This window comes from Entelurus aequoreus, linkage group LG16, assembly GCF_033978785.1.
Source record: "Entelurus aequoreus isolate RoL-2023_Sb linkage group LG16, RoL_Eaeq_v1.1, whole genome shotgun sequence".
NCBI lineage: Eukaryota > Metazoa > Chordata > Actinopteri > Syngnathiformes > Syngnathidae > Entelurus > Entelurus aequoreus.
The window spans coordinates 14913570-14940007 of NC_084746.1; the positions used below are offsets into that span (position 1 = coordinate 14913570).

Sequence of the window (26438 nt, forward strand, 5' to 3'; positions counted from 1 at the left end):
TGGAATGTTGCCTATCATTCACAATTCCTATGTAAGACAAAAACATATGTTTTTCTTTTTTTTTATGCATTCTGATTAAAGATGGCCGATAAATGCTTTAAAATGTAATATCGGACATTATCAATATCGGTTTCAAAAAGTAAAATTTATGACTTTTTAAAACGCCGCTGTGTACACGGATGTAGGGAGAAGTACAGAGCGCCAATAAACCTTAAAGGCACTGCCTTTGCGTGCCGGCCCAATCAAATAATATCTACGGCTTTTCACACACACAAGTGAATGCACTTTATACTTGGTCAACAGCCATACAGGTCACACTGTGGGTAGCCGTACAAACAACTTCAACACTGTTACAAATATGCGCCACACTGTGAACCCACACCAAACAAGAATGACAAACACATTTCGGGAGAACATCCGCACCGTAACACAACATAAACACAACAGAACAAATACCCAGAACCCCTTGCAGCACTAACTCTTCCGGGACGCTACAATATACACCCCCTGCCGCCCCCAACCCCGCCCACCTCAACCTCCTGCCCCAAATTCTAAGCTGCTGTTTTGAGGCATGTTAAAAAAAATAATGCACTTTGTGACTTCAATAATAAATATGGCAGTGCCATGTTGGCATTTTTTTCCATAACTTGAGTTGATTTATTTTGGAAAACCTTGTTACATTGTTTAATGCATCCAGCGGGGCATCACAACAAAATTAGGCATAATTATGTGCTAATTCCACGACTGTATATATTGGTATCGGTTGATATTGGAATCGGTAATTAAGAGTTGGACAATATCGGAATATTGGATATCGGCAAAAAAGCCATTATCGGACATTTCTCATTCTGATTTGTAATATATGGCAATGAAGCTAATGAGAGTAATCTATTGTGCCCATAAAACCCTCTAAAAACCACCAATTATACTCCATTTAGACTTAGACTTAGACAAACTTTAATAATCCACAAGGGAAATTGTTCCACACAGTAGCTCAGTTACAAAGGATGGAAAGGACAATGCAGGTATAAAATAGACTAAAAATGTACTGTAGTAACAATATAAAATATAACATACATGTAATATTTACATAATATATGTACAGTATAATATATATAATATATTATATTACCGTATTTTTCGGATTATAAATCGCATTTTTTTTCATAGTTCGGCCGGGGGTGCGATTTATACTCTGGAGCGATTTATGTGTGAAATTATTAACACATTACCGTAAAATATCAAATAATATTATTTATCTCATTCACATAAGAAACTAGGCGTATATCAGCAATCGTCACACACACACACACACGTCAACCAATAAACATTTGGCGGGGGCGGGTCATGGCAGAAGTGCATTGTGGAAAAAAAGATGCTACCTGCTACTACTTCCTACGAAGCGACACAGAGGAAGAAGATTTCATGGGATTTAGCGATCGGGAGTGACAGATTGTTTGGTAAACGTATAGCATGTTCTGATTGATTGATTGATTGAGACTTTTTATTAGTAGGTTGCACAGTGAAGTACATATTCCGTACAATTGACCACTAAATGGTAACACCCGAATAAGTTTTTCAACTTGTTTAAGTCGGGGTCCATATGTCTATATGTTATAGTTATTTGAATGACTCTTACCATAATATGTTACGTTAAAGGCCTACTGAAAGCCACTACTACCGACCACGCAGTCTGATAGTTTATATATCAATGATGAAATCTTAACATTGCAACACATGCCAATATACGGCCGGTTTAACTTATAAAGTGACATTTAAAACTTCCCGGGAAATATCCGGCTGAAACGTCGCGGTATGATGACGTATGCGCGTGACGAAGTCAGAGTAATGGAAGTTATGGTACCCGTAGAATCCTATACAAAAAGCTCTGTTTTCATTTCATAATTCCACAGTATTCTGGACATCTTTTGCAATTTGTTTAATGAACAATGAAGGCTGCAAAGAAGACAGTTGTAGGTGGGATCGATGTATTAGCAGCGGACTACAGCAACACAACCAGGAGGACTTTGTTGGAGTGCTAGCCGCGCTAGCCGCCGACCTCACCTTGACTTCCTACGTCTCCGGGCCGCCAAACGCATCGGGTGAAGTCCTTCGTCCTTCTGCCGATCGCTGGAACGCAGGTGAGCACGGGTGTTGATGAGTAGATGAGGGCTGGCTGGCGTAGGTGGAGCGCTAATGTTTTTAGCATAGCTCTGTGAGGTCCCGTTGCTAAGTTGCTAAGTTAGCTTCAATGGCGTCGTTACCACAGCGTTGTTAACCTTCGCCAGCCTGGAAAGCATTAACCGTGTATTTACATGTCCACGGTTTAATAGTATTGTTGATTTTCTATCTATCCTTCCAGTCAGGGGTTTATTTTTTTGTTTCTATATGCAGTTAAAGCACGATGCTATCACGTTAGCTCATAGCTAAAGCATTTCGCCGATGTATTGTCGTGGAGATAAAAGGCACTGAATGTCCATTTCGCGTTCTCGACTCTCATTTTCAAGAGGATATAGTATCCGAGGTGGTTTAAAATACAAATCCGTGATCCACAATAAAAAAAGGAGAGTGTGGAATCCAATGAGCCAGCTTGTACCTAAGTTACGGTCAGAGCGAAAAAAGATACGTCCATCACTGTCTCTCAAGTCCTTCACTGTAACGTTCCTCATCTACGAATCTTTCATCCTCGCTCAAATTAATGGGGTAATCATCACTTTCTCTGTCCGAATCTCTCTCGCTCCATTGTAAACAATGAGGAATTGTGAGGAATACTAGCTCCTGTGACGTCACGCTACTTCCGGTACAGGCAAGGCTTTTTTTTTATCAGCGAGCAAAAGTTGCGAACTTTATCGTCGATTTTCTCTACTTAATCCTTTCAGCAAAAATATGGCAATATCGCGAAATGATCAAGTATGACACATAGAATGGATCTGCTATTCCCGTTTAAATAAAAAAAAATCATTTCAGTAGGCCTTTAACATACCAGGCACGTTCTCAGTTGGTTATTTATGCCTCATATAACGTACACTTATTCAGCCTGTTGTTCACTATTCTTTATTTATTTTAAATTGCCTTTCAAATGTCTATTCTTGGTGTTGGGTTTTATCAAATAAATGTCCCCAAAAAATGCGACTTGTACTCCAGTGCGACTTATATACAGTTGTGTTCAAAATAATAGGAGTCCCACATCACTAGCAAGATAAATCACTGTTTTTGTTAGAATTTCAACCGCTACACTGCAAGTAAGTTTCTAGAAGGTTTAGTAAAGGTATAGAAAACCAACAGACCCAACAGGAATGATGTGCATGCTGCTGATTCTGTGAAACTGAATCATTTACTGAAAGGAGCGTGTTCAAAAAAATAGCAGTGCTGCGTTCCATAAGCGACATCATTGATTATGTGTAAAAAAAAATATGTTAAACAAGTGGCCCTTATTTTAGGATGAAGGCAACTGACGCTGCATATGCTGGCTGTGCATTTGTCCTTGGAAAAACAGTGTAAAATGGGTCGTTGAAGACACTGTTCAGAAGAAGAGCGTTCTTTGATTAAGAATTTATAAAAGAGGGTAAAACCTATAAGGAAGTGCAGAAAATTATAGGCTGTTCAGCTAAAATGATATCAAACACTTTAAAATGGCAGCCAAAACCAAAAAGACGAGGAAGAAAAAGAAAAACGACTATTGGAATGGATGGGATGATAACCAAAATGGCAAAGGCTCAGCCAATGATCAGCTCCAGGAGGATCAAAGAAGATCTAAGATGGCCTGTGAGTACTGTAACAATCAGACCACGTCTATGTGAAGCCAAGCTACCAGCAAGAAGCCCCTGCAAAGTCCCATTGTTAAAAAAAAGACATGTGCTGAAGCCGTTATAATTTGCCAAAGCACACACTTACTGGCCTCAAAACAAATGGCGTAAAATTTGGGGACTGATGAGAGTAAGATTGTTCTTTTTGGGTCTAAGGGCCACAGACAGTTTGTCGGACGTCCTGCAAACACTGAATTCAAGCCCCAGTACACAGTGAAGACGGTGAAGCATGGTGGTGCAAGCATCATGATATGGGGATGTTTCTCGTACTATGGTGTTGGTCCTATTTATCGTGTACCAGGGATCATGGATCAGTTTTAGTACATCAGAATACTGGAAGAAGTCATGTTGCCATATGCTGAAGAGGAAATGCCCTTGAAATGGGTGTTTCAACAAGACAATGACCCCAAACACACCAGCAAGCGAGTAAAATCATGGTTCCAGACAAACAGAGTTCAAGTAATGGAGTGGCCAGCACAATCCCTGAACCTTAATCCCATTGAAAACTTGTGGGCTGACATAAAAAATGCTGTTCATGAGGCAAAACCAAAAAATGCAGAGGAATTGTGGAACGTAGTACAATTGTTCTGGGCTGCAATACCTGTCGACTCCATGTGCCACAGATGTGAAGCAGTTATCAGAAACCGTGGTTATGCAACTAAATTATAGTTAATTATTCTAAGGAAAGTTTAATCTGCAAGCCTTTCTTAGTTTATACAGTGCATTTGAGTTTTATAAAGAAAGATGTCAACACTGCTATTTTTTTGTTTTATATTTCTTGACTTTCTGTAAAATATTGTCAAATTTAATTACTTTTTTCCAATTTTCTGGCTTTGAAATAGAATGTGCAGTCCCCCCCAATGCATTTGTGTTCCTTAAAATACAATTTATTTGAAGAATTTTGAGGTTTACACACCTTTTTAAACACACTGCTATTATTATGAACATAACTGTATGTTTTTTTCCTTCTTTTCTATGCATTTTCGGCCAGTGCGACTTATACTCCGGAGCGACTTATACTCTGAAAAATACGGTAATACCGGTATACCGTACAACACTAGTGTGTACCTGCACGTTTTTTTCACACATGCTCAATAAAACGCCAAACAGTGCTCGCAAAATGGTGATGAGTGTTGATAAATCACATTGCGCGTGCTGTTTAATATATTTGCATCTTCTCCTTCCCGGTATAATGGGCGTTTTGATGATTAGCATATAGTTTGCAAAATAATGAAGACAGAGACACAAAATGGATTGCAGGGCTTATTCGGCTCACCTAACAGACGCAATCCACTTTGCACACCTTTTAGTAGTTTAGCTTTGCGTGTGCTATTTAGTTTGCACGTGTTTTAGTACATGTAAATCTTTAGTAAATCAGGTTATTTTATTATGTTGATAGTTTGCGTTTCCTGTTCAGCTGCATGATGCTTAGTATTTTACTAAAGTTGCATGTTTTTAGTACTCAGCTTCTAAAACTTGTAGCTCCTCCTCCGCTAAAAAATGTAAGGTTCTGGTTAGGGATGATGTTTGATAAGAAATTATCGAGTTCGAGCCCATTATCGAATCCTCTTATCGAACCGATTCCTTATCGATTCCTGGTAGGTTGTTGTATATGGAAAAAAACACAATATTTGGTTTAACAAAAGCTCACTTTTATTTTATAAGAAAAAAATAAAATAAAAGAAATAAATAAATATTGACTGTTACCCCCCTAAAAAAAATAAAAAAATTAATATTGACTGTTGTTACCCAAAGTATATTAAGTGGGATTTTTCAGAAAAACAAATATATACAGTAACACAAAAACAACCTGTCTCTGTGATCACTATAGGTCTATAAATAATAATATAGTGTTAAATAAAATCAGTCCCTTGGGCACAAAACTGAAAATAATACAGTTCTCCAAAAAGTGCACGTCTGCTGCTTTTGGAACATACTAACTACACACACTGACACTAAGAACACCACAGTCATCAATCAACAATTCTTTCCCCCATACATGAGAGCGAAGCCTGGCAATAATTGCATATTGCCTGTTCTGCCCTCACTATACGTGTTGAGGTTATACAGCTTGGCAGACAGCTAACAAACAATCCAAGATGTCTAATAAAGTTCCAAAGCATATTAATCCATTTAGGCTCTTTATTGTTGTTGATCTTGCTTTGTCTTTTCCTATCTTTACTTTTGTCTTGCACTGGACTGTTATTTATTTTTATTTTTTTAACTGAAATACACACAATGACAAATGTATAAGCTATGTGATTCAATTAACATACTGAAATGTAATACACAATATGTGAATATTAGCTTCACACAAATATACAGTACTATCATCAAACAAATACTTCTGAGTGTTGAAACTATTTCGATGGTGGAAATACAAAACTGGCAGCCATTTTAAGTCCTCAAAACATCCATTGAAACAGTGCACAAAAATCGTTTTTCAATAGACATCTTACTATCAAATTGAAACACTTTCCACCTTAATATTGAGTTATATAAACAAGTTAAACAGTTTACTTACAGACTTATCTTTTTCAAGGCTTGTAGGAGCTAACACAACTTGTCTACTTCTCAATTGTCTCATGAACTGAACTGACTCGCCAACCCGGAAGTGCCCAAACTAATGACACGTAGTATTTTCATATCGCCACAAGGTGTCAGTAAGAGTCTACAATCAAATGGGCATAACGTTGCGTCTCACAGGGCATTTCCTGTGGGAAGGGATTCGTTCTCAGGGATTCGAATAAAGAACCAACTCTTTTTCTTTACTAAAGTGGTTGATTGATTGATTGATTGAGACTTTTATTAGTAGGTTGCACAGTGAAGTACATATTCCGTACAATTGACCACTAAATGGTAACACCCGAATAAGTTTTTCAACTTGTTTAAGTCGGGGTCCACTTAAATTGATTCATGATACAGATATATACTATCATATATACTATCATCATAATACAGTCATCACATAAGATAATCACATTGAATTATTTACATTATTTACAATCAGGGGTGTGGAGGGGGGGAAGGATATGGACATCAAGTAGTGGACATAGAGAGAGAGAGAGAGAGACAGAGAGAGAGAGAGAGAGAGAGAGAGAGAGAGATCAGAAGGCATAAGAAAAAAGAAAAAGTATCTGCATTTGATTGTTTACATTTGATTATTAGCAATCCGGGGAGGGTGTTAGTTTAGGGTTGTAGCTGCCTGGAGGTGAACTTTTATTGCGGTTTTGAAGGAGGATAGAGATGCCCTTTCTTTTATACCTGTTGGGAGCGCATTCCACATTGATGTGGCATACAAAGAGAATGAGTTAAGACCTTTGTTAGTTCGGAATCTGGGTTTAACGTGGTTAGTGGAGCACCCCCTGGTGTTGTGGTAATGGCGGTCATTTACGTTAAGGAAGTAGTTTGACATGTACTTCGGTATCAGGGAGGTGTAGCGGATTTTATAGACTAGGCTCAGTGCAAGTTGTTTAACTCTGTCCTCCACCTTGAGCCAGCCCACTTTAGAGAAGTGGGTAGGAGTGAGGTGGGATCTGGGGTGGAGGTCTAGAAGTAACCTGACTAGCTTGTTCTGAGATGTTTGGAGTTTAGATTTGAGGGTTTTGGAGGTGCTAGGGTACCAGGAGGTGCATGCGTAATCGAAAAAGGGTTGAACGAGAGTTCCCGCCAGAATCCTCAAGGTGCTTTTGTTGACCAGAGAGGAAATTCTGTAGAGAAATCTCGCTCGTTGGTTAACCTTTTTGATTACCTTGGTTGCCATTTCATCACAGGAAAGGTTAGCCTCTAGAATGGAACCTAGGTAGGTGACCTCATCTTTCCTGGTGATAACAATGTCACCTACTTTTATGGTGAAGTCATTGACTTTCTTAAGTTTGATGTGGGACCCAAACAGGATGGATTCTGTTTTACCCAAGTGTATGGATAGCTTGTTGTCAGCGAGCCAGGTGCAAGTTCTACAGAGCTCAGCACTGAGGATTTTCTCCACCTGTGACTTGTCCTTGCCGGATACCAGCAAGGCAGAGTCATCCGCAAACAAAAACAATTCACAGTCGCATGCCGATGACATGTCGTTTATGTATATTAGGAACAGTAAAGGTCCCAATATACTGCCTTGGGGGACTCCACAGCTCACCGAGAGGGGGGGGGACACGGTGCCGTTCACCTCTACCACCTGCTCCCTCCCCTCCAAGTAAGATTTCATCCAGCTCCATGAGGTTTTGTTAAATCCGATTGCACTGAGCTTATCCAACAGTATAGCGTGGTTAACGGTGTCAAAGGCCTTCTGAAGGTCCAGCATGACCATGCCGCAGTATTTGCCCGCGTCCACCTCATGTTTGATGTGGTCGGTCAGATAGAGAAGGCATGTGTCAGTGGAGTGGTTAGTTCTGAAGCCGGATTGGAATTTGTACATGAGTTTATTAGTGGCAAGGTAACTATCGACCTGTTCATAAACTATTTTCTCCATTACTTTCGAAACGGAACTAAGAATAGAAACAGGTCGGTAGTTGCCAGGTTCCAATTTGCTTCCTTTTTTAAAGAGGGGAGTTACTCTTGCTATCTTAAAATCTTTTGGTACTTGGCCTTGTGTAATTGATAGGTTTATTATGTGCGTGATGATCGGGGAAATGATGGAGGCAGAGTCCCTGAGGAATCTGGAGGGAATATTATCAAGGCCGGTGGCCTTGTTAGGGTGGAGCGCGCTCAATTTTTTAAACACCTCATCAGCTGTGACCATTTCTAATTTGAAATCATCGTTGGATACTCCTAGCTTTCTTTGGCTTTAATGTGTTCTACACCAAAGCGACCAGAGTGGTGGGACAGCTTGTTGACAAGAGTTGCGGCTATGCTGGTGAAAAACATGTTAAGTCTGCTAGCTACCTCCATTTTGTCTGTAATGAGGGAGTCACCCTCCTTGATGCTGATGTTGGTGAGTCTTGTTTTAAGTTTCTGGCTGCAACCAGGAAGCTGGTTGTTGAGAATTTTCCAGAGCTCACGTGGCTTATTTGTGTTTTCCTCTATTTTGTCGTTAATGTAATTTTTTTTTAAGGATTTAGTCAGGTTGGTTGACTTATTTCTTAATTTATTGCATTGCTTTTTGAGAGTTGAAAGGAGTAATTTGAGGTTGATATTATTGGGTTGTTTATCTACTTCTGTTTTACATTTTTGGTATTCAGAGTATTTCCTGTCTCTGTCTTTTATGGCAGCTAATAGGTCCGGATTCATCCATGGTTCCGAGCGGGCTTTGATCCTGACTGTTTTCACGGGAGCCATGTCATTTAGTATCTTTAGGAACGCCGTTTTGAAGCGATCCCAAGCAACATCGACCAGGTTGCTCGCGAGCACAGGGGACCAGTCCCTCTCATCTAATTTTAAATTGAAATTGTCATTGGAGTATTTTTTGAGGGATCTGGATTGGGCTGTTATGTGGCCATTGGCTTTAGGTTTAGCTATTTTACGGGTGCAGAAGGTTAGATAGTGGTCGCTAAGACCACAGATCATGACCCCACTATTTTTTATTTTAGGCCGGTCTTAAGTGAGAATGAGATCTATGGTTGATTGGGTGGAATCACACACCCTTGTGGGTAGCGCTATTAGCTGGGAAAGACCGTGCAGATTACAAAACTTGCTGAAGGATCTGAAGACAGGCGCATCTTTGCGTTGAATATCTGTGTTCAGATCCCCAGTTATAATTTTCTCCATGTTGTCTGTCCCTGCCAAGCATTCTTCCAAAGCCCCATAGAAATCACTCTGATTAGGGGGTCTATAAACAGTCCCTATTAGTACCGGCTTAGCGTTTTTAAATTTGATTTCCGCCCACACAGATTCCAGGTCATTGTGGTTAAGATCAGTGCGAGTTATGTATTTAATATCCTGGTGAATATACATACAAACGCCCCCACCGTGTTTATACCTATCCTTTCTGATAACCGAAAAGTTTTGTATTTCTATCTCTGAGTCAGAAATACTTTGATCAAATTTGGTTTCAGAGAAACAAGATTTTTACCTTCGTGTTGAGGAACATTTCTCTGATTTGGTCAAGTTTGGCTCCAGAGAGGCTGTTCACATTAAGGTGGATGATGTGTAGTCCACTGGAACCAAAGAGAGCATCAGAGTCCGCTGTGTTGTGGTACTGACCAGAAAAATTGTTGCTTATTATTGCTGTTGAAGTTGAAGAGCAAGGAGAGAGAGGAGAGAGAGAGAGAGGCATATTGATCGTCCTCCAGGTGAAGGGGGAGGGAGGGGGAGGGGCGGAGTTGGAGAGGGGGAGAGGGGGAGGCCAGGTAGGGTTGCTGGGGGTGGGGTTGGGTTTCCTTTTGGCGGGCTTTTTTGAAGACAAAGAGAAAGAGAATAACGAAAATGTTTGTGTAAAGGCGCCTCTAAATCCTGTGTATGCCGCGTCCTCGGGGGACCGGGGAGAGGCCGCGTGGACCCCCGCAATCTCGTGCAGTTCCCCGCTATCACCGATGTCTGGGTAGCCGTCCACCGCAGCCGCCGCGTCGTTCACCGCCGCTGAGTCGCTGCCTTCTCCGATGACCGGGTTGTCCTCCACCGCCGCCGCCGAGCCTCCGACCGTGCCGATGAACGGGGCGAAGTCCTCCGCCGAGCGCCGATCGTTGGAGCACAGGTGAGCTTGAGCTGAGATGAGCCGGTAGCCGAGTTAGCTTCGATGGCGACGCTAGCAGTAGCATTGCTAGTCTTCGCCAGTCGGGACAACATTAACCGTGTTGTTGCAGGTCCAGGGTTGAGTTCAGTGTCTCCTGATAGTAGAAGTAATAGTAGTATTATTGACTTTCTGTCTATCCTTTCAGTTAGGGGCATGTTTCTTCTGCCTCGATGTGCAGACAAGCATGATGCTAACACGTTAGCTCCAAAGCCAAGGTGCTTCGCTGATGTATTGTCGTGGAGATAAAAGTCACTATGGATGTCCATTTCGCGTTCTTGACTCTCATTTTCAAGAGGGTGAAGTATCCGAGGAGGTTTAAAATATAAATCCGTGATCCACAGTACAAAAAGGAGGAAGTGTGGGATAATCCGAGCAGTTGTTTGAATTCCCGATCGGGAGCGAAAGAGGGTGCGACCACTCATCTCGGCGTCCTACGCGTTCGGCTCGATAACATGTACCGGTTCTCAAAAAGGGATTCGAGTCCGAGGACTCGGTTCTTTTCTTATCGAACAACCGGGAAAACTGGTTTCGAGCATCATCCCTAGTTCTGGTTCACCATTTGTCCCAAAGTAGTCTTTGTTGTCTGTCGCGAAGTCTGTTGTGCGTAGTAGTGTTGTTGAGCAAACGTGATGCGTCTGTGAATTGAATACGCCGCTGCATGCTTAAAATGCAGTGGTGTGGCGTCAGGGCCAGCAAGGCCTTCTCTGCTGGCCTAACATAACCAGAAATCATGATCATAATTAAAGATAAAATAAATTTTTAATTTACTTTCCCTAAATATCTAAAAGTATTCATATTCTCTTCATGTCATATTATGCTCCTTCCAGGGCTGTTGTACTTAGGTCAGAGTTTTTATCCAATCAGAATTCAGCTAGCTTATGTTGCCATGCTGTAAGAAATCTGCCCGAAGCCTTAAGAATCAACAATGCAGGCATCTGTGGACTGTAACCAAACAGACACATACAGTTGATAGACAGTTGCGATAGCCAATCAGATCAGGAGTTGTTGTCAGTAAGGCCTTCTAGCTGGCCTCACGTTGAACGTGACATTTACGCGTCCTGTGATTGGATACTCACCGGGACCGTTAGCGGATGAATTTGAGAACATACACAGTTGATAGACAGTTGCAATAGCCAATCAGATTACAAGTTGTTGACAGTAGCCTCTCTAGGTAGCCTGATGTTAACAAGACTGTGATTGAATACTTACTTGTCATTCCAAAGTGAGTATCCAATCACAAGTTGCAATTTACTAAAAGCAGGAAGTGTTGCGCCGTAACCCACAAAGAAGGAGAACAAAACGTTGATTAGGTGGCAGATATATATTTGCAAGGCCATTTTCAAGAAGGATATTTAAAGAGACACTACATCTTGTGAGACCATGTCGGCCAACCCCGGAAGCTAGCTCAAATGTCCCGGCGTTGAAATAGGGAAATGCACTTCCACTCTAATCGAATTTGGGGCGGCATAGCTCGGTTGGTAGAGTGGCCGTGCCAGCGACTTTAGGGTTCCAGGTTCGATTCCCGCTTCCACCATCCTAGTCACTGCCGTTGTGACTTGGGCAAGACACTTTACCCACCTGCTCCCAGTGCCACCCACACTGGTTTAAATGTAACTTAGATATTGGGTTTCACTATGTAAAGCGCTTTGAGTCACTAGAGAAAAGCGCTATATAAATATAATTCACTTCACTTCAAATCAACCGACTACGAGGGGCATATCTGGCTTATAAGGTGTCGAATGGGTGCTACAAATTGTGAGTTCAAATATTTTATTTCTTTATTTTTTCATGTTTAATATGTTTTTTGCAATTTTATTTTGACAGTACCACATAAGATATGTTTTAATTGCTAATGCGTGTTTATTGATTTATAAATGGGCCAGAAAATAACCCGTTTTGTACACCGTTGAGTGATTCCATACCCAGCAGTGCGTAAATTTGTTTCTGTATGGTATTTCTCCAGCAATGGTCATGTGGTGACATACATTATAGTTTTTTTTGAGGTGATATTTAAAGTCGGACATCACTGAAGGCCTAGGTGGGAAACGCACGGCCCGCCACTGTTAAAATAAGCAAAATAGGTCAATATTACATGTTATTATGAATGTTACTACATTACATATACTGCATACTTACAGCATGTATATAAAGTGATGATGGACTCATGAAGGCTTTTGGATGTTTTTAGAGCGCTTTGTAGGCGGAGTAGATCAAATCCCATTACCTAAATTCTTAGCTGCCTTTCGCTAGCGTTATTTTACAAGTTAGAATGCATAGAAAAAGAAAAACAAATGTGTTCTTTTTTTACATAAGGATTGTGAATAATAGACAACACTCCAAAAACAGTGCATTTCCCCTTTAATGATTTGTTCCATCAATTGCTTCACCTCGAGACGTATTTTTCAGCACAAATGTGATTTGTCTCATGCCGAGAAAACAATGACATCATTGAATTTCTCCACTTTAAGTTGTTTCCTTTTCGGTCCGTTTTTCAGGAATGCCTTACGGAAGCAGAGAGAACTCTTTGCTCTTCTCGGAAATCCCCAAGAAGATCCGTAAAGAGTCTCTCCTCGTCTTGTCATGGAAACAAATGCTTGATCACTTTCAGGTAAAGTCAAATTCTTCTTTCTTATACAGCACACCGTCAATTAGACAGGTGTTTAATATAAGACTTGTGGATGGTCATCCCAAGTAAGGCGGTGGCCCGTCATGGCCGTAACGACCATTGAGGACACCAAAGTCGTGTCCTCTGTATTTTTTCTAAGTGACAAATAGAACTGACTGAAACTGTACTTTGTGTAGCACGTCATGTGTGCTGTACAACATCATGCAGTAGATCATCCTCTCTCAATATACGATCTTTGGTCATGCACAGACCACTGCAACTCCTAACAACGTAACGCAATGAAGTCCACTTTCACTTTAAAGATCTTCCGATCAGAAACATGCTGTCAACATACTGATGTTGCTTTCGCCTGAATGAAATTGATGTGAAATGCTGTCGGTATAATAACGTTGTCGTGTCAGTCAGGTTCGTCACGCCCTAAATGCAGAACAAACGCTCTGCGAATGGCTTTGCGATCAGTAGGGGGGCATTTAGCGTGAATAAGCACATTAAAATGTAAATTATTGAATGACAAGGTGCTTCATATAACATTTTACCCTAAGCTTATTCCTGGCCATATCATGCTCTGCCACTGATTAGAATATGAAGACGCATTTTCCGTAAACACTTTCCAGTGGCATGTGTCATTAGTACTTGCTTTACAAAGCAGAAGGTCATGGGTTCGAAACCCGGGCGGAGTCAACATTTTGGTACAGTTTTTAAATGTATGTTTTAATAATGTCTATGAAGTTTCTCGTTCATCCAGGTCATTGTCATCTCAGGGCATTCAATCTTCACAACTGGACTGTTTGGTTGGTCTCGGAAGACTTTTCGCCTCTCATCCGAGTGGACTTCATCAGTTCATGATCATAGACTTAGATTCAATCAATAAATCAATCAATGTTTATTTATATAGCCCTAAATCACAAGTGTCTCAAAGGGCTGTACAAGCCACAACGACATCCTCGGTACAGAGCCCACATACGGGCAAGGAAAACTCACCCCAGTGGGACGTCAATGTGAATGACTATGAGAAACCTTGGAGAGGACCGCATATGTGGGTAAACCCCCCCCCCCTCTAGGGGAGACCGAAAGCAATGGATGTCGAGTGGGTCTGACATAATATTGTGAAAGTCCAACACATCAGCGAAAGTCCAGTCCATAGTGGGGCCAGCAGGAACCATCCCGAGCGGAGACGGGTCAGCAGCGTAGAGATGTCCCCATCCGATGGACAGGCTAGCGGTCCACCCCGGGTTGGGAGCAGAGTAGAAAAGAAAAGAAAAGAAACGGCAGATCAACTGGTCTAAAAAGGGAGTCTATTTAAAGGCTAGAGTATACAAATGAGTTTTAAGATGAGACTTAAATGCTTCTACTGAGGTAGCATTTCTAACTTTTACCGGGAGGGCATTCCATAGTATTGGAGCCCCAATAGAAAACGCTCTATAGCCCGCAGACTTTTTTTGGGCTCTGGGAATCACTAATAAGCCGGAGTTCTTTGAACGCAGATTTCTTGCCGGGACATATGGTACAATACAATCGTCAAGATAGGCAGGAGCTTGACCGTGTAGTATTTTATACGTAAGTAGTAAAACCTTAAAGTCGCATCTTAGGTGCACAGGAAGCCAGTGCAAGTGAGCCAGTATAGGCGTAATATGATCAAACGTTCTTGTTTTTGTCAAAAGTCTAGCAGCCGCATTTTGTACCAACTGTAATCTTTTAATGCTAGACATAGGGAGACCCGAAAATAAAACGTTACAGTAATCGAGACGAGATGTAACGAACGCATGGATAATGATCTCAGCATCGCTTGTGGACAAAATGGAACGAATTTTAGCGATATTACGGAGATGAAAGAAGGCCGTTTTAGTAACACTCTTAATGTGTGACTCAAACGAGAGAGTTGGGTCGAAGATAATACCCAGATTCTTTACAGAGTCGCCTTGTTTAATTGTTTGGTTGTCAAATGTTAAGGTGGTATTATTAAATAGATGTCGGTGTTGAGCAGGACCGATAATCAGCATTTCCGTTTTCTTAGCGTTGAGTTGCAAAAAGTTAGCGGACATCCATTGTTTAATTTCATTAAGACACGCCTCCAGCTGACTACAATCCGGCGTGTTGGTCAGCTTTGGTCAGAGTTGAGTGTCATCAGCATAACAGTGAAAGCTAACACCGTATTTGCGTATGATGTCACCTAGCGGCAGCATGTAAATACTAAAGAGTGCAGGGCCAAGAACCGAACCCTGGGGAACTCCGCACGTTACCTTAACAAAGTCCGAGGTCACATTGTTATGGGAGACACACTGCATCCTGTCAGTAAGATAAGAGTTAAACCAAGACAAGGCTAAGTCGGTCATCCCAATACGCGTTTTGATACGCTCTAATAAAATATTATGATCAACAGTATCGAAAGCGGCGCTAAGATCAAGCAGCAGCAACATAGATGAAGCATCAGAATCCATCGTTAGCAATAGATCATTAGTCATTTTTGCGAGGGCTGTCTCTGTAGAGTGATTTGCCCTGAAACCGGATTGAAAAGGTTCACAGAGATTGTTAGACGCTAAGTGTTCATTTAGCTGCTGTGCGACAATTTTTTCGAGGATTTTCGAGATAAACGGAAGGTGGGACACCGGCCGGTAGTTTACCAAGAGATCAGCATCGAGGTTAGGTCTTTTGAGTAGAGGATGAATAACCGCTTTTTTGAATGCTAGGGGAACAGTGCCAGAGGAAAGTGATAAGTTTATAATATTTAACACTGATGGACCTAGTAATACAAAAAGCTCCTTGATAAGTTTCCCAGGAATTGGGTCAAGTAAACATGTTGTTTGTTTTGTCCCATTTACACATTTTGACAATTCCTCCAATGTTATTTCATCACAGAGAGAGAAACTATTTTGGAGGGCGGTATCCGTCGTATATACAGTCGTATTTGTGTTAATAGAACCCAGTTGTAGCTGAGATGCATTGTCTTTAATCTCTTTTCTAATGACTTCAATTTTCTTATTAAAGAAATTCATAAAGTCATCTGCTGAGTTGGTGGAGCTACTGGGAAGAGTCCCTTGTTGGGTTAGCGATGCTACTGTACTAAACAAAAATTTAGGATCATTTTTGTTGAGGTGGATGAGATTTGAGTAATATTTAGCTTTAGCTGAGGTAAGCATGCGTTTATAAGTTATTAAACTATCACTCCATGCTTGATGGAAAACCTCAAGTTTAGTCGCATGCCATTTGCGTTCCAGCTTTCTACATGATAATTTCTGGGCTTTATTTTCTTCTGTAAACCATGGGGTGGTATGCCTTTTAGGGGCCCTTTTTTGCTTTAGCGGTGCTACACTATCAATGGTGTCACGCAGGGCGTTGTTAAAGTTGTTAGTGAGGTTATCAATAGAGCCCACATAATTTGGGAATGGTGCCATTACCGAAGGCAGTAGGTCAGTAAGAGTCGTCGTTGTGGCAGCATTAATGTTGTGGCTGCTATAGTAGTTATTATTATTATTATTAGTTTGTTGACAATGAGTCAGAACTTCGAATTTTATAAGGTAATGATCGGACATTACTTTAGTGTACGGGAGTATCGTAACTTTAGAGGTGGTGACACCCCTGACAAGCACTAGATCTATCGTATTACCGTTGCGATGCGTGGGTTCATTTATTATTTGTGTAAGACCACAGCTATCAATTATAGTCTGGAGCGCCACGCATGGAGGGTCCGATGGGGTATTCATATGGATATTAAAGTCCCCCTATTATGATTATATTGTCGGCGTGCGTCACTAGATCAGCAACAAACTCTGAGAATTCACTGATGAAGTCCGAATAGGGCCCAGGGGGGCGGTAGATAACAGCCAGGTGGAGAGGCAGCGGTGTGACAAACCTCAAAGTGAGCACCTCAAACGAGTTATATTTATTATTTAGGTTAGGTGTAAAATTATAGTTTTCATTGTATATTAGTGCGACGCCCCCTCCCCTTTTAAGAGGTCGGGCAACATGTGCATTGGTATAGTTAGGAGGAGATGCCTCATTTAGCGCAAAAAAATCGTCTGGTTTGAGCCAGGTCTCGGCGAGACCAACGACGTCAAGTTTGTTGTCTCTAATGACTTCATTAACTAATAACGTTTTGGAAGATAATGATCTTATGTTTAAAAAGCATTAGCCACCTCAGTAGATTGCATGTCTGCCTCTGACACAGTCACAAAAGAAAAAACATTATGTGAGTTGTGTTTTATTCTAAGAGAATTGCTATGTGTGCAGGGATTATCCAGCCTGGCGCCGGCTAGTTCTAGTTTAAATGGCTTCTTACCCGGAGACTCCACGCTTCTTTGGTTAGCTTTTCCCTTTGTTGTTAGCCCCGCTCGGCATCCCCGCTTCTGCTTCCGCTCACACCGCTTACGTCGTCTCCATTGGCGGTCACCGCTAGTACTTGACTCCGCTGCTACAAAAGCCGCTCGATGTAGCCCGCGAAGTATTCCCATGCTAGCGAGGAGGTCCACCGTACATGCATCTTTCAGTCTATAACGACCCGATCCATCCACATCCAGAATTGTCTGTCGGTCGTATGTGATCACAGAGTGTTCACGCTTTGAGCCAGCCATGAAATTGACAGAAATGACGGGTGTTTTTTGCCAAATCGCTCTACACTCCCAAGAGCGTTTTCAAGCTGCTGCATAGCAATGCGCCGCCATCTTGCCAAAAAGGTCACAGAAGATTGGTCACAGAAGGTGACCAGAATGCCATTTGTTTACAACTGAATAAAATGCTAACGTGGGGGATTCCAACTATTTTGGACCGGTAGTAGTCGATCCACAGCGATCGTTTTGCCACACAATACCTCAATGCTAACGAGGGGAAATTACACTTCAAAGACTGTCGTTGGTTTTGACAGTTAGGATTGTTTTTTTGCATCAAAACTGTTGTTTTTCTCACTACGATAGGGTAAAACCATCCTTGCCCAGGCACACCCTCTTGGTTTTTGGAGTAATTGGGGGTTTTGGCACCAGCTGCTGGACTAGATCTGACCAATCTAAGTCTAGATCTGACCAATCTAAGTCTAAGACTAGATCTGACCAATGTAAGTCTAAGACTAGATCTGACCAATGTAAGTCTCAGATTAGATCTGACCAATCTAAGTCTCAGACTAGATCTGACCAATTTAAGTCCCAGACTAGATGTGACCAATTTAAGTCTCAGATTAGAGTTGACCAATCTAAATCTCAGATTAGAGTTGACCAATCTAAATCTCAGACTAGATCTGACCAATCTAAATCTAAGACTAGATCTGACCAATCTAAGTCTAAGACTAGATCTGACCAATCTAAATCTAAAACTAGATCTGACCAATGTAAGACTCAGATTACAGTTGACCAATCTAAGTCTCAGACTAGATCTGACCAATCTAAATCTCAGACTAGATGTGACCAATTTAAATCTCAGACTAGATGTGACCAATTTAAGTCTCAGATTAGAGTTGACCAATCTAAATCTCAGACTAGATCTGACCAATCTAAATCTAAGACTAGATCTGACCAATCTAAGTCCAAGACTAGATCTGACCGGTCTAAGTCTCAGACTAGGTCTGACCTATCTAAGTCTCAGACTAGATCTGACCAATCTAAATCTCAGACTAGATGTGACCAATCTAAGTCTAAAAGTAGATCTGACCAATCTACTTCAAAGACTAGATCTGACCAATCTAAGTCTAAGACTAGATCTGACCAATCTAAGTCCAAGACTAGATCGGACCAATCTAAGTTTATGAACATGAACTGATGAAGTCTACTAAGATGAGAGGCGAAACATCGTCCAAAACAAACCAAACAGTCCAGTTGCAATCGATTGAATGCCCTGAAATGTTTTAATGATGTTAATTAATGATATATTAATAATAAAAACATTAATTGAGGTAGAACTATCACGTTATATTATCTAACATCTTTCACAATCAGCATGATTTTGTAACAGTCCACTTTTTTTATTAATATAGTGCTGGGATACCCATGATTTCAGCCTTTCAAAGCTTCTCTTAGACCACCGTTTTTGGACCTCGGTATCATCTGTCAAATCCGAGTTACGGCCCTGATTGTAGTGGTCCGTTTACCAGTAGATCCCTTACCTACGATGATACCTGTAGAGACTCCTCCCACCCCCACCAAGGACTGTTTTCACTGGTGGACTCTAGAAAGAGGTTCCGCAGCCTCCGTAGCCGAACTTCCAGGTTCTGTAACAGCTTCTTCCCTCAGGCAATAAGATTCTTGAACGCATCATAATAATCCCCTCAATTCCCCCCAAAACGGATTAACTCGCTGTAATAAAAAGACAATATAACATAAATCCATAAACGTGGATGCATATGCAAAAGTGCAATATATTTATCTGTACAGTAATCTATTTATTTATATATGCACCTTATTGCTCTTATATCCTGCACTACAACGAGCTAATGCAACGAAATTTCGTTCTTATCTGTACTGTAAAGTTCAAATTTAAATGACAATAAAAGGAAGTCTAAGTCTGTTTTAAACACCTTTGGGGTGTACTTGAGCAGAGATGGTGAGCGTGCAGGTCTTGTCCCTGTGATCACTGACCTAGGGATGGGTACCGTTCACATTTGAACCGATACAATACCGATTGCTGGTACCTGGGAATCAATACCGATTCTCAACGATACACATTTTCGGTACTTTTGTGTGTATTAATAATAAAAGTGTATTTTTTTATGTAAAATTTAAAATGAACCGATTACAGTAACTATGCTAACGTTGGAGTCTCTTTTGCAATGCAGTTGCACTTCCAAGACATTAGATGGCAGTAATGAATAGGCTATCTATAGTATGATGTCTAACTAGGAAAGTAGCTTTTTCCAGGAAGCTGAATGTGTTATGTTGCGCCCTATGAAGTGTTTACACTGTAGTTATTGTGCGGTTTACACACCAGCTGTTTGATTGTAAAATGTATCTAAGTTGTAGTTTTTGTAAAAAAAATTGGAGGCGTTGAATTCGCCATGGAAAATCGCTAATGCTAATAGTAGCCTGTCTGTGGCAAATCCAATGTAAATTAGCATCAGGCTCGCACATTTTAGAAGAGTGAAGCCTTACTTTACATTTAAGTGTTTTCTACTAAGCGTACTTGAGTGGTCGTTCCCTTGAACCGGTGTTTAGTCTGCAACCGGTGACGAGTGTGCAACCGGCGGTGATGTCACGTACAACAAAGGTATCGAAATATGGCACCGTTTGATTTTGCGTAAATCAATACCTGGTAGTATCAACGGAATTTGGTTGGTGTCTATAAAAGTACCGAATTCGGTACCCATCTCTTCTCTGACCTCACAAATGTTTTTCTGGATAAAGACTGCATCTTGTAGAAAATCCGACCAGTAGAGTGGAAGCCTTTACATTAGGTCCGGGCAATTATTTTGACTCCGGGGCCAATTTTAGAGAAAAAAATGTGTCTGGGGGCCTCGTAACCGATAACGTAACCTAAAAAGTAACTAAAATGTAACCTATAACCTCACAATAATGTCTGATTGAATGCTAAACACGCCATGACAGACCGCCTGAAAAAACGGAACGGAATTAAAACATTTTTTTACTGAATGCGACACCCAGAATGTACATGAAAATAAAGAATGTGGGATTTACAATATTAACTATGAACAATAAAACACTGAATATTGACAACATATAAACGTCACACCTCCTCTCGATCGACGTATTTTACGATCAAGCGAAACGCAACAAAAATGCAACAAACAGCGAAATATGAACACGGAGGGTAAAAAAAAAAACCCACCTACAATCTGATATATCAGTTTTAGAACTTTGTTGTAAAAATCTCCTTCCGCGTCTGTCCCCGACACCCGCATTTCAGGCCTGCCGCTCTGGAAACACTCTGTGGTAATGCTCCCCACCCACACTGCTTGGTGCCTCGTCTGAGCTGCTGTGACATAGATTACCATAGTAACTAATTAGATTACCATAGCAACTAGTATGTCATACGAAAGCGCAGATTCCCACCATTGAAATACTTTGTATAGTTCAAGACTTACTGGGATGGTATAGCTCGGTTGGTAGATTGGCCGTGCCAGCAACTTGAGGGTTCCAGGTTCCAACCCCGCTTACGCCATCCTAGTCACTACCGTTGTGTCCTTGGGCAAGACACTTTACCCACCTGCTCCCAGTGCCACCCACATTGGTTTAAAGCAGGGGTCCCCAAAATACGGCCCGCGGGCCGGATTCCGCCCGCCAGCGTCCAAAATCAGGCCTGTGGGAATTCCCAAGTATAAAAAAAAAAAGAAAAAAAAAAAAGAAATTCTGTCTTTCAATCATATTGTCTAAAAATGCATTTTCTCATCGATAACGTGACATCATCGTGCGCGCGGAAAGTGCGCTATATGTATCTAATATATATATCTATATATATTTATATATATATATATCTATATATGTATATATATATACACATATATATATATATATATATATATATATGTATATATATACACACATATATATATATATTTATATATATATATATATATATATATATATATATATATATATATATATATATATATATATATATATATATATATATATATATATACATACATACATATGGCCCGGCCCCCGGCGAAATTGTTTTAACCCAATGCGGCCCCCGAGTCAAAAAGTTTGGGGACCCCTGGTTTAAAGGTAACTTAGATATTGGGTTTCACTATGTAAAAGCGTTTTGAGTCACTAGAGAAAAGTGCTGTATAAATATAATTCACTTCACTTACTGCACATCATAATGGCAGCTATAGTTTCCATTTTAAAGATCTAAAAAAATGATTTGGGAATGTCCGGCGGCCCAGATTTAAAAGCTTAACGGGCCGCATGCGGCACCCGGGCCTTAATTTGCCCAGGACTGCTTTGTAGCTACAGAGGAAGGACTTTTTGTAGGTGCAGTGACATGTTGGTCATGTGTGTATTGCTGTCTATCTAACCTGTATAGTATATTTATACACAAACAGTTACCTCATCTGCATCTGCACGGTAAATACAAGTATGTAATGAAATATTTTGTTCCATCTGCTGCTGGTCTTGAAGGCAACACCACACCAAGGGGCCTACTCCCGAGAAGAAGAACTACTAAGGGAGCGAAAACGTCTCGGAGCATTTGGTATCACCTCCTATGACTACCACGCACAGACTGGCCTGTTCCTCTTCCAGGCCAGCAATAGCCTGTTCTACTGTCGGGACGGAGGCAACAATGGCTTCATTGTGAGTACGCTGCTCTTTTACATGGCATTGATCGATAGGTGAAGGGTTTGTAAAGCACAGAGTCTGACCACGTGATTTATTCTGTTCCACTTGTTGCTAACGGAGTGTCACAATGTTGCATTACCTTGCCAGTTTACGTTCGTGGTAAATCATTTGTGTTTTCCTTGACCTATTCATTTAAATATGTCTCCTCCCTGTCTTGGTTTTAGCAGTCGGCTCCCGTTAAGCCTGTGGAGGTTAAGACCCAGTGCTCAGGCACCCGGATGGACCCAAAGATCTGCCCGGGAAACCCTGACTTCATAGCCTTTATCAACAATAATGACCTGTGGGTAGCCAACATTAAGACCGGAGAAGAAAGGAGACTCACCTACTGTCACAAAGGTCTGAACTCAAATGCATTGTTTTGTCAACATCAGCATGGATTTGTTCTTATTCCTTTAAAGTAGGGGTCTCAAACTTAAATATTCCTGGGGGTACTGTAGGTAAAATCTGTGTGAGGTTGCGGGGCTCTAAGTATTCACTGCAGAACACTTCAACTTGCTTACTGTAAGTTGCTCTTTGTGTTGCCCCGTGTTTGTTGTGTTGTAATCTTTGTGTTGCATCATTATTGTCAGGTTCAAGATATCTGTAATATATTAACTATTTGCTACCCATGTGCAAGCTGGATTTACTCTAAACCAGTGGTCCCCAACCACCGGACCGTGGCCCGGTACCGGTCCCACAAGAAATAAAAAAAATTAAAATAAAATAAAATAAATAAAAAATATATATATTTATATATATATATTAGGGCTGCAACAACTAGTCGATCTATGTTATGCGCAGAGGCTTTAAAAAATATATATATATATATTTTTTTTTAAATAATTCTTTATTTATAAACTGCAACATTTACAAACAGCTGAGAAACAATAATCAAAATAAGTATGGTGCCAGTATGCTGTTTTTTTAAAAATAAAATACTGGAAAGGATAGAAATGTAGTTTGTCTCTTTTATCCGATTATTAATCGAAGTAATAATCGACAGATTAATCGATTATCAAATTAATCGTTAGTTGCAGCCCTAATATATATATATATTTTTAAAATTAAATCAACATAAAAAACACAATATATACATTATATATCAATATAAATCAATACAGTCTGCTGGGATACAGTCCGTAAGCACACATGATTGTATTTCTTTATGACAAAAAAAAAACAAAACATAACCCCCCCGGTCCGTGGGACAAATTTTCAAGCGCTGACCGGTCCGCAAGTACAAAAAGGTTGGGGACCACTGCTCTAAACTATGAAGTCAAGTAGTGTGAGACCCCTGCTTTATGTAATAATACCCCAATCCTCAGGGGATGATGTTGTAATGTTAAACATAGTTTATCTGTATCTAATCTGGTATTAAAAAAATAAATATAGATAGCAGTTTTTCTGATACTTTACTCCCTGGAGTGTAGCAGTTCAGATTTTCACCTTGCAGGGTGTCTTGTGTTGTGGTACTTCGATATGTAAGCATGTGTCCCTTCTTATAAAGGCTAAATATGACACATGATGCTATCTTGTAGGGAGATGCCAATTGATCAGCCACCAATTGGTATGGGCCGATTTTCGTGGAAAAGTATGTGATTGGCCAATAAATGCCTTTTAAGGTCGATCAGCTAATTATGTGTCCCCATACGTAGTGTGGAGCCGCTCCCCGAAATTAATAATAATCACCTCCATTGTGGCAAATAAACTGCATTTCTCAGCGTCTTAAATATCATTACAAGTTACATTATCACTGGAGGACAAGGCTAAACATAACATGTTACACACTTAGGAAAAGCCAAGAGCTAATTAGGGCTGCAACTACCGATTATTTTGATAGTCGATTAGTCAACGAGTCTCTAAGCGCAAACATATTTAATAGCTCAAATTTTTACATCAACTTTAAAATGCAGCTTAATTTATTTTAGGCATGTGCGTACTAACAACAAAGATGACTAATTCATTCATAAATATTTATTTATACTGTAACTGAGCTGCTCATTCAGCTGTTACACAAATTAAAATGATTATCAAAATGTTTCCTTAAAAAAGAAAAGAAAAGCAAAGTGCTTAAAAAACCCCAATTAACTTTGTTTATGTATAAAAAACGGTTAAAATAGCATCACAGGAAACAACAAAACACAAAATCTAATGTCCTCGAAAAGAACTAAAGCATTTAGTGATGTTTAAAAAGCCCCACACTGATATATTGATTATTGATTAACTCTTGGCAGTTTTAGCACTCTAATAGACTCCATGTGTAGAATTATATCTTTGATTCATTCTTAAAATGTTGGCTATTTAATAGATTGTATGTTTATTCTTATGATACCTCCGCATTGGTGTGTGTGTGTGTGTGTGTGGGTGTGTGTGTGGGTGTGTTTTGGCAATGCTTACTTAATGGGGACATCGCTCTGTTTACACAGTCACCTTTAGGGGACCTCTGACGGTATGGGGACAAAAAAACAGGTCCCCTAAAGGGAAACCCTTTTAAATGATTCTGAGTATCATGTCAGATTTAATTTGAACTTTAAAAAAAAAAAAATGGTCCTCAGTAGTCACGTACAAATTTGTGTGAATTATGCAAAATTATTTACATTTGGTCCCCATGAACCATATGAAGTCTTTTTCCCCAGGGTTCCCAGTAAGAATGATCAGCACATTACTTCATCAATCCAGAGATTTAAAGACGTGTATGAGCTATCTGGGCAGTGGACATTTTACACCATTTTTTTATGCCTCCACAACCTGTAGAAAGGGTGGTCCCCACAAGTGATGATCAAAAACTTGGTCCTCATTTCAAATGATAACCAGTATGTGTGTGTGTGTGTGTTTTTTTTCTTTTGTATCTTTTAGTCTATTTTATACCATGTCTCTGCTTTAAATGCTGGCGTATCACAGATGCACTGCCATAAAAACAAGGTCTGCTTTGCAAAATGAGCAAGGTATACCACATAAAACGATATGGTGGGCCACGCAAAATGATGTGGCGTGCCAGATTTGGCCCTTGGGCCTTGTGTTTAACACCTGTGCCTTATATTGTTATTCATATATCGGTATTGGTATGGGCCCATCTCACTCATGGATGATCTGAATCGGCAGCATTAAACCTTAATCAGAACATTCCTACCATTGCTCACCAAGGAGATGTGCTGTTTTGCTTGGCACAATTTAGGGGCGTGGCGTACCACGTACGTGCATTCGCATTTCTTGGTCCACGACTTTTGGTTTGGCACTGAGGCTACCCAATAAACTCCCACGTGGTACGCATTAATTAGTAACAGACAGTATGTGGGTTTTTTTGTGTCATGTGTTGACTCTGCAATAGAATAAATGCTAGTGGCGGCCGAAGGCGACACATTGAAAAAAAAATGTGCAGCAGGAGTTGTGACGAGTGATTAGGTCAGTGTTTTTCAACCACTGTGCCGCGGCACACCAGTGTGCCGTGAGAAAACCTTTTGACTCGGGGGCCGCATTGGGTTAAAAAAATTTGGCCGGGGGCCAGGCTGTGTATGTGTATATATATATATATATATATATATATATATATATATATATATATATATATATATATACAGGTAAAAGCCAGTAAATTAGAATATTTTGAAAAACTTGATTTATTTCAGTAATTGCATTCAAATGGTGTAACTTGTACATTATATTTATTCATTGCACACAGACTGATGCATTCAAATGTTTATTTCATTTAATTTTGATGATTTGAAGTGGCAACAAATGAAAATCCAAAATTCCGTGTGTCACAAAATTAGAATATTACTTAAGGCTAATACAAAAAAGGGATTTTTAGAAATGTTGGCCAACTGAAAAGTATGAAAATGAAAAATATGAGCATGTACAATACTCAATACTTGGTTGGAGCTCCTTTTGCCTCAATTACTGCGTTAATGCGGCGTGGCATGGAGTCGATGAGTTTCTGGCACTGCTCAGGTGTTATGAGAGCCCAGGTTGCTCTGATAGTGGCCTTCAACTCTTCTGCGTTTTTGGGTCTGGCATTCTGCATCTTGCTTTTCACAATACCCCACAGATTTTCTATGGGGCTAAGGTCAGGGGAGTTGGCGGGC

General features: G+C 40.4%; 1 protein-coding gene across 3 annotated transcripts in view; it reads left to right on the plus strand.

Moving 5' to 3' along the window:
• The window catches only part of LOC133630636 (dipeptidyl peptidase 9-like), a 76145-nt gene that overhangs the window by 8692 nt on the left and 41015 nt on the right, over nucleotides 1–26438 (plus strand). For 2 of the 3 annotated variants that reach the window (XM_062022240.1, XM_062022237.1), the window contains 3 exons: nucleotides 12969–13081; nucleotides 22159–22332; nucleotides 22542–22713. In XM_062022240.1, coding sequence (XP_061878224.1) covers nucleotides 12969–13081; nucleotides 22159–22332; nucleotides 22542–22713 — 459 coding nt within the window. The remainder of the gene's footprint in view (nucleotides 1–12968; nucleotides 13082–22158; nucleotides 22333–22541; nucleotides 22714–26438) is intronic. The other variant, XM_062022238.1, reaches the window with a different exon arrangement.